Here is a 9191-nt window from a genome sequence, read left to right as displayed (position 1 = left end):
AATCAGTTAGTCTCCAGCTGCTCATCCCCTTCATCGCTGACAGAAACACCACAGCAAACAGAGCCACAGTGATTTGGGGGCAGATATTCCAAGAAGAAGTCTCTCTGACGCAACAGAAGACCAACGGGCCAAGCAGGCTGTATGTCAGACCCCCTCAGGCTGTATGCAGACTGTCAGGAAATAGTACAATCGTGCCGGCGGGGTTTATATTTGAACAAAAGTCTAAATCAGCTGATTCTGTTCATAAGTGCTTTGTTGCAGGGATCTTTGATGTGTTTTAAACCAAGGACCCTAACTTTGAAAAAGATGGATCTGTTTTTTCTCAATGTTTTCTCAAGAGTGTAACAATAATTTGGAGGCCCCCCTGCATTGGCTCTAAGGACCTCCTAGGGGCCCCAGACCCCTGTTGAAGAGCTTTGCTTTTAACAGTACCAGGTTCAGTAAGTGGATCAAAACGAGTTCATGAGATAAGCTGATGTGTGCTATTCCTGCTGTTCTATGTGCAGCTGGAGGTTCAGGCTGTATTCTGCATACCGGCCCCGCCTGGCTCTCTCTTCACCTTCGTTCAACAAGTCACTCAGTCAGTCTTTACCTGTTTGATAAAGAGTATCTATGGAGAGTCAGTCAATAATAAACATAAACAGAAAACTAAATGAATAAAATGATAAAGATATTAAATGAATGATAAATTACAATGAAAAACTACTGCCTGCGAACTGTATTTCAGAGAGAAATTGAATTTCAATTGTGTGAATAATTAATTAAAGTAAGTAATAAAGAATGCTTATCCAAAGACCAATGAGAATGAGAATGGCAGCAGAGCAGCTCAGAGTGTCACTCAGTCTATATCAGGACATTCTGATGTGGAAGTCGTGTACGAGCTGCGTTCAGATGAGTTCCCTAGAACCATCTCGCTGGTATGATCACACGCAGCAATAGGTTCAATTGTTCTTCTAAAGCAAATAGGAAGATATCGAGGTGTACATCACGACATAGCCTCAAATATTGAGATATTACGTATAAGCCCTATCGCCCAACCCTAACCGACAGACAGACAGAGAATCCCTTTGATTTAGACTAGATTTGTAACGGGGAGAAAACAGAAGAGGTCCGAGTTGTTGGTAAGACTGGAGGTTGTGGGAGGACCCAGTTCATTTCAAACATACTTGTGTGAAAAGCCTTCAGTGTGTCCAGAGGGGGCGGGGGGACTGTGTCTGATAAATGTCCCCCAGTGAGGTCGGTTGAAGACTACAGGTCTGAAGAGGAAGAATGTGTGGAGGAGTGGAGTTAGAAAGACGTGATCTGAGCAGACCTCTGCTGCTAGCGGGACACACGTCCATCTCTGAATCTACTGGCAGTGGTGCATTGTGGGGAATGTAGGTCCCAGGTTTGGACAGACATCAGTCTCAACCGGAGATGTGTCTCTGGAAGTTCTGACTGAAGGCATACTTGAAGTTGAAACTGATTGGTGTACTTCATTTGGACCATGCCGATATATTAAAAACACTAATATATACAGTATAAACCCCTGTTACCCTGAATCCTCATATCACATAAGCACTACCATAAGCAATAATACTTCGTTGGCCAGGTGCTGACATTGGTGACCCACTTTTTATTCCCTTTCTAACTGAAAGGTACCAAAGCAGCACAATCTCTCTCTCTCACACACACAAACACACACACACTTGCAGTTGCTCACAGTCAAACGCAAGGTAAAAAATAGAGTAAGAACAGAGCTATTTGATAAGTATATAAAAGTAACATAACTACAAAGCAAGATATAAAAAGTTAAGAAGTGGCATGATATCACTCTCTCTTTCTCTCCCCACCTTTTTTTTTTTTAGACATCTCCCCCTTTCTACACTACTTTGTCTCCATCCTCCTTTTTCATTTAATGATTTTATCGGTTTTCTTTCTTTTTTTTGCTAGCAAAGTGGTGATGTCAGCCAATAAGAGCACAATAAGTTCTGTCCCACTTCAAACTCTTTGCAGAGAAAAGCTTCTTTTACAACCATAAAGAAGGACGTGGAGGCTTCAGAAGACAGGGGGGGGGGAAGCGTCACCTGCTCCCAATTGAAACAGATTGAGACTATTTCTGCACTTCAAAGAACCAAAAGAAAAAACACTTTGCACCACTCCCCTTCAAAAACCTCTATTCATGGGCCGCCTATAATGGGCTGAGGAGTGGGCATGTGTGTGTGTGTGTGTGTGTGTGTGTGTGTTTATACCTGGTCACAAGCTTCTTTGCAAGGCGAGAACTCAACAGCATGGTGGCAGCAGGAGGGATCTGCAGACAGATGCACAGAGGGAGTTGTGATGCTGCGGTCGGTTCATTAGGTTACAGTTCACAGCATCGTGACAGGATGAACACCAGGGGAGAGCCTCCAGACTCGGTGTCTCACTGTGGAAGATCTAATCATCCTCCGAAAAGACAACATTTTATATCAGCCATACAAATAATCTGTACTTGTCCCATATCTTGAATAAACATACAGATGAAACACGGCCCGGCCCAGGTTCAGGTTCCTGTTCCAGGAAGGCTGGCTCAGTGTCCCTGTATGTGGACGTCACATGACTCTGTAACGCAGGGACGCTGAGCACCAGCTCTGTCTCTCCTCCTGCTTTTTTTTTCATCTGAGGCTTAAAAGGATAGGTCACCCCAAATTCCAATCATGATTCAGGACGTGGTTAGTCGGGTGGAATCCACCAGCTCTTGGGGTCATGATTCAGAAGAAGGGGGGGCAATGGGGGCGGGGTAGTTTCAGGCTCCTACTCAAGTGGGCCAGAGCATTCACTGCATAATGAAACACAGCTGGCAGGGAAGCCCACGGAGGTCACTGCTGGCGGCCTCACAAAGCAGTCATAACGTTCCCGGCATTAGGGTGCAAAATGTACTTTTTGTCCAGAGAGAGAGAGAGAGAGAGAGAGAGAGAGAGAGAGAGAGAGAGAGAGAGAGAGAGAGAGAGAGAGAGAGAGAGAGAGGGAGAGGGGGAGAGAGAGAACAGTGAGCAGGCCTTACATTCTGCTGTACTCACTTGTCCTTATGTGGAACTCTCTAGATTGTTTGTGTGCATGCGTGCTTGAATGTGTGTGTGTGTGTGAGCGCGTGAGCAACCCCTGCGGTGGTCTGTCTTCATTGTGTCTGGATTCCATCACTGGGTCTGTAACACTCATCTTTGATGCTCTAAAGAGAAGCAGGCTTCCCCAAGCTGGCTGCTGAGGTGATCAGCAGTGGGACTGACACACAGACCACCTTCAGCCAAGTCTCAGCCCGGGTGGAGACCATGTCCTGGAATTATCTGGCTTCACCACTACCGTTGAGGACCGACTCGTGTGCAAGAAGCATCCGTGAAGATCTCCGAAGATTGTGAGCTTGCGTGTAAAGTACTGGGATGTCATGGCTGTACAAACCAACTCTCCTGCAAATCCCACTGGAAAGCTGAAAGGACGTCCCCCTGTCCTGGGTAGGCAACAGGTCCCCGGACCAACTGGTAACAACACAACATTAAAAAATCCAGTCAAACGTTTGGGTTTGTTCTCTGTTGTGTTTGTCTTGAGGGTCAAAGACACTGGCTGGGTGTCCTGGTACCAGGAGCACCGGTAGCACCGGGAGCACCGGGCCCTCATCAATCTCTAGCAGATTCTCCTAAACTATCCGGATTTGTTTTGGACGTTGCTGTAAACTGAACTGTCCTTGCATCTCTGACTCTGCCAACACCACTGGTGGACCCCACCCCCCCACCCAAGCAACCTCATGTTCCAAAGGAAACACTGACAACTGTAATTGGTTGAGATTTAAGAGCAAGCGTGTCAGCTAGAGTTAAAGTCAGTAGGATTCACCGTCTCAGCACTATGAAGTCTATATCAAATGTCATGGCAGATTTGTGTTGGACCGACCTAAGCCCTGACCCCTAACCCCCCCTTAGCCCTAACCCCCTACCCTTAACTCATATGCTAAGCCCCCGAGCCACTAGCACGGCCGACAATCAACGTATCTTCAGCCTATTGCTGAATGCTCTGTTGGTTCGTTTTGGGTGTACCTTCTGGACAAAATGAACTCTCACTCCCACCCCCTCCCTCTAACACACACACACACACACACACACACACACACACACACACACACACACAAACACAATGGCAGGCGACATAATAATTTGAGGGGGATTGGGGGGGTGTACAGTACGAGGCCCCCGGCCGGCTGCTAATGAGAGCTGGCCCCATTCCTGCTCAGCAGCCACAACAACCCCCCCCCCCCCCCCCCCCCCCCCCCCCCCCCCCCCCCCCCCCCCCCCCCCCCCCCCCCACCCCCCCCACATTGTCACATTCAGTCTCTGTCGACCCCCATTTTTATTTACTGAACACTGTGGTTAGTGTCTATTTAAACATCTGGGACTGCAACGTGAACTTGATCTTGATCTCCTGACTGCGTGGAAGAAAGACTAAAGCAGTTTAAAAAGACAATTTGAACAAGATTTGCCATACTTTCTATTTATGTTTGGTAAGACAGGATCCTTATACAGATCATGTTGTATATATGATTTATTTTATTTATTTATCTCAAACAATCAACAATGTTGCCATACGTGGCCGTACATACATCAAGCTCCAGGTCAAAGTTCTTTGGAAAGGAAATAAAGTCAAATGTCCTCCATGTGAAGTGGTCTGGATAACGGGGATGGACAAATAATCCGGATCCCAGAGCAAAGTGGGATCATAACTGATAGAAATAATGGACAATAAAGGAGTTGGGATTGATTGGGTTTAGTGTATTTTTTGTCGCAACTGACTAGAGAATTAGTACCAAATCTGTGGATGGAAACACACATTTCCTGCAAATACTGTTCAAACATTTGGATGGAAACTAATAACTCTTCTTCCTTCATATCATCAGTTACAGACTCTCTCACGCTCCTGGTGCCAAACATCACACAGGAACATTTCCATGATGGAGACCTTTATCTGACTGAAAACAAATGTTCCCAGAGACAAGGGAAGCATCAGCATGAGCTCTGAGATCTCATGGGGTCCAACCACGGGGGGGGGTTACTCAAACCTTAGGGGATCAACTGTGTTCAAACAAAGTCCCACCTGCCAATCACATTAACAGTATTTTGTTTCAGCACGTGACGGTCAACTAGAGCTCGCAGCTTCAACCCACAAACCTCAGTCAGTTTTCTGTGCCATGTGTGTGAGAAAAACAACATCCCGTCCAAACCATTCCCCACCTGACACAAAAACATCTTGTGATGGCAATAACCATCAAAGTGCATGAGAATTCCACATAACTCCAAATCTGAACTCGGATAGCACCTAAAGAGAGACCTAGAGAGAGAGAGAGAGAGAGAGAGAGAGAGAGAGAGAGAGAGAGAGAGAGATGCAGCATGCTACAGTAGGATGCTACAGTTGTCATCTGCCCATTAAAGTCTACGATAATAAACACTTCCCAGATTATTAAAGCAAGTGGGATTTAAAATGACACTAACTAGTTTGTTTATTAGCACACAGTATGGCAGCCTCAAAGGAACATCTTTCGATATTATTGGTTCATCGATGGAAAAGTTAAATCCATAAGAAGAACTCAGTTACACCATAACCACTTTAAAAACAGCTGGGATTCAGGGCCAACCACAGTCTAATTGATTTGGTTAAAGCAATACTGAATGGTTCGTCATTAACATTCCAGAAAATACCCACAGCCAAGTTTCCTGTCTGTTGATCCCCACTGCAATAAACTACACAACCATAATAATACTGAGGCTGGACCGGATCACAGCAAGGCGACTCTTACAGGAAGATATTTCCTTCAGAAACCAATCACAGTTTTAACCTGTGAACAGACTGTGAGCGGCTGCTGCTCCCCCTCTCTCTTAAAATGGCTTTCCTGTGTGTGTGTGTGTGTGTGTGTGAGGGGGGTGGAGATAGCTACAAAAGCTCCATTGGTTGTACAAGCTAATAATTCATGTGCATATTAAATATTTTTGACAGGGAAAAAAAAAGCCAGGCCCTAAACCTGCCCCCCCCCCCCCACCCCGTTCACCCTGTAAACGTGTTAGCAGGTCCAGCCAGGCACATGTGTCAGGCTTAACAACACTTTCTAACGTTGAAATGAAAGAGAAAACACAGACTCTTTCCCTGGCTACGATGAACAGATGAACAGCAGTGGTGTGTGTTAGTGTGTGTAGGAATACTGCTTCCTGCATTCCTCAGAGCTACTGCACGCTCATGGGGGGGGGGGTAATGGATGAAGGTCAGAGGTCACTTCCTGTGCATTGATTCAGTGAGATTTGCCATAAAGAGAGGAGGTTTAGTGGAAAACACATTGGTCCCTATGCATATTCATTCATCATGTAGATTAGAAGACACACTATGCTGTCCCACTTTCTGTCTCCTTTCACACCTCCTGTGTCCCTGAGGGGAAAAGTTAGTATTTGCTGACATTTGGTGACATGTGACACAATAAGGAACATGGATTCAAAGTATCGATGTGGCAGACTGCCCTCCAGCTCTGTGTCAGTGCTCTCCTGTGATGGACGCTAACGTGGTCTCAGGACTCTAGTTGCCGTTTTACAGTCGAAGCATCCGAGTGTGGGCGTACGCGCCAATGTGACGTCAAAATGACACAGAGCTCGCTGGCGCGCCACACTGTGGACCGCGCGTCCAGGGGGCGTGCCTTTAATTCAGCAGAGCGCGACAAAGTGGAAACAGGAAGCCTGAAGGAAGACTCGCAGAGTGACTGCAGGTCTCTCTGGTAGACTTACTGGGTTTAGATGACTTCTTCTATGGTGAATGAAAGGAGTGATCCAACCAAGTAGGTCATCCAATCAAATCCAAGCATTGACGACGCTGCCGCCAGTTCAGCTGTTGTTTACCTTTTTCTTCTTCTTCTAGTCCTTAGAAATAAAAAAGTCGGTAGCCTCTGCTCATCAGGAGACCACTACGCGGGAGTGGGACACCCCCCTGTCCTCAGAGCTTTGCCCTGGCTTGCTAATCCCAGAATTGATTTCAAAATGTTGTTATTGACTCACAAAGCACTGTGTGGTATGGTAACAAACAAACAGACACACCAGACACCCATCCTATCCTCCAGGATGCCTGAATACTAGAGCAGATGTAACACACACACACACACACACACACACACACACACACACACACCTCCAGATGGTAGTGTGTCCTTTACGCTCATTTCATATTCACTTAGATGAATCAAAGGAGGATGCAGACCTGACCTGTGTGATGGGAAATGACATAATGAGGGGCATATGGCCACATACAGCAAGGCACAGAGGGGGGGTGGGGATGGGGGGGGGGGCAGAGGCAGAGAGGAGGGGATTCAACTAGAGGAAAAGCATTTCAGTGTGATGCACCTCCATGGGGTGGAAGTGGAAGTGGGGTGGAAGTCTCCAGGCATCGCATCATAACTGGCTTTGTGAGACCAAAGGTGACAACTGTTCCTCCGGGACATCAGTCCTCTCCATCCAAATGCATCGCAAATTTCCACCGCATTTCAAAAAGCGAACGGATGCTTGTTTTCTACCCATTACGTAATTATTAGTTGGTTAATCGTAGAGTTGGTTCATCGAGATGAGCAGCATCTCCAGTCAGAAAGCCATTTTACCACTGCAGAAGAAGAGAGCTTCACCCAAGATGACTTGAGTTAAAGAGTGCTAGAAAAACCCTAAATAGTGAAAAACATTGTTGGAAACCTGATGTAGGTTTGAGTCCCCTTTTCCCCTTTGGTAGAGTCGGCTGTCAGAGTAAAGACTTGTTGAGGGGCAGACCCGCAGTGTCCCCCCACTTCCCCCCAGAGAAGAACCTGGACCCTTTCCATGATAACCCAGGCTTACAGGCAGCAGCAACATGCAGGAGAGCTTCACACTGATCCCACTCACACAGCAGCTACTGTAGAGCCTCTAACACACACACACACACACACACACCTCCTGGACACTGCCAAGGTGCTCTTGAGCAAGGCACCGAACCCCACACTGCTCAGGGCGCCTTTCCATTGGCAGCCACCCCCACTCTGGCATCTCTCCATTATTGCATGTATGAGCATGTGTGTGTAGTTCAGGCCTGTGTGTAATTACAACAGAGTGTAAAATGCAACTTCCCCTTGTGGGATTAATAAAGTATTTGTTATTGTTATTATTGTTATGATGGAAATTCATGTCCTGTCACATCAACTGAAGTGACTTGATAGCTAGCTACATGCTAACCCAAGCTAACGTTCCAGCATCAGTAGTACAGTAGAAGAGCTTTCTCTGCAGCCTACGTCAGAGGCCTGAAGTCTATACTCGTGTGTTGGTGTGTGCGTCGGCCTCTCTAAGAGAATAGCAGGGTTGGCGTGTGTGTGTGTGTGTGTGTGTGTGTGTGTGTGTGGTAGAGCGAGTGAGAGAGCGACAGTGATTGTCTTCAGAGCGAGTCTAGAGTCCTAGTGAGAGAAGCAAAATGTCTCCCCACCAGGAAAATGAGTTGCTACCAGGCCACGTCCGACCAACGTGTAGTTAATGTGAGTCTACAGCGTAGAGTCTGGCGTTGGGTCCATGTCCCCATGTACGTAGCCGTGGAGTAGATTTACGACAGAAGCATAAATCAAGCTTTAAGGGCAGGTACGAGAGAAGACATAGCAGAGAGGAGAAGGCTAGTTCCAGAGAATGTCCTCGTGACCAGGTCTGGAGCACCTAGCGCAGCCTCAGTGGGTGTTACACGTTAGAATGAAACCATGCATTACCTGTTCTGAACCCGGTTTCCATTGCACGAGGTCGGCCTTCTTTAAGAACGCGCTGTTTGTTTAGAGGCGGAACATTGTTCCAGCAAACTATTCGCAGATGAATTAACATCGCTTTGCCAACGGTCGCATCGTTTAAATGAGCAGCATGGATTTTGGTCTAGAGCTGAACCCAACAACACTGCGTGGGGCTCCGGAAAAACAGGGACGCTGCCTTCTGGGGGACACAGCCAGGACCCACTGAACTCATTGGGCCAGAAAGACAAGCTGTGAACCAAAGAGCTGACCCGTAATGTCTCTGTCCGGGAGAAACAGGAAAAACATCAGATTTCATAGTCAATTCAGATATCACTAAGCCAAGGGATAGCCAAGAAATCATCTTGTGTTCACAGAACTATAATTAGGTCGGCTGTGGACATGTGAAGAAAGGGGGCTGCCCTTCACTCTGCTGGTC

General features: G+C 46.9%; 1 protein-coding gene across 1 annotated transcript in view; it reads right to left on the bottom strand.

The window, feature by feature from the left end:
- The window catches only part of reck (reversion-inducing-cysteine-rich protein with kazal motifs), a 38187-nt gene that overhangs the window by 27175 nt on the left and 1821 nt on the right, over positions 1 to 9191 (bottom strand). Inside the window, exon 2 of the mRNA XM_034862202.1 lies at positions 2232 to 2290. Within this exon, the coding sequence (XP_034718093.1) occupies positions 2232 to 2290 (59 nt within the window). The remainder of the gene's footprint in view (positions 1 to 2231; positions 2291 to 9191) is intronic.

The sequence above is a fragment of the Etheostoma cragini genome, chromosome 22, assembly GCF_013103735.1.
Source record: "Etheostoma cragini isolate CJK2018 chromosome 22, CSU_Ecrag_1.0, whole genome shotgun sequence".
Taxonomy (NCBI): domain Eukaryota; kingdom Metazoa; phylum Chordata; class Actinopteri; order Perciformes; family Percidae; genus Etheostoma; species Etheostoma cragini.
The sequence above is the reverse complement of the archived record's forward strand: the minus strand, read 5'-3'. Positions and strand labels throughout refer to the sequence as shown.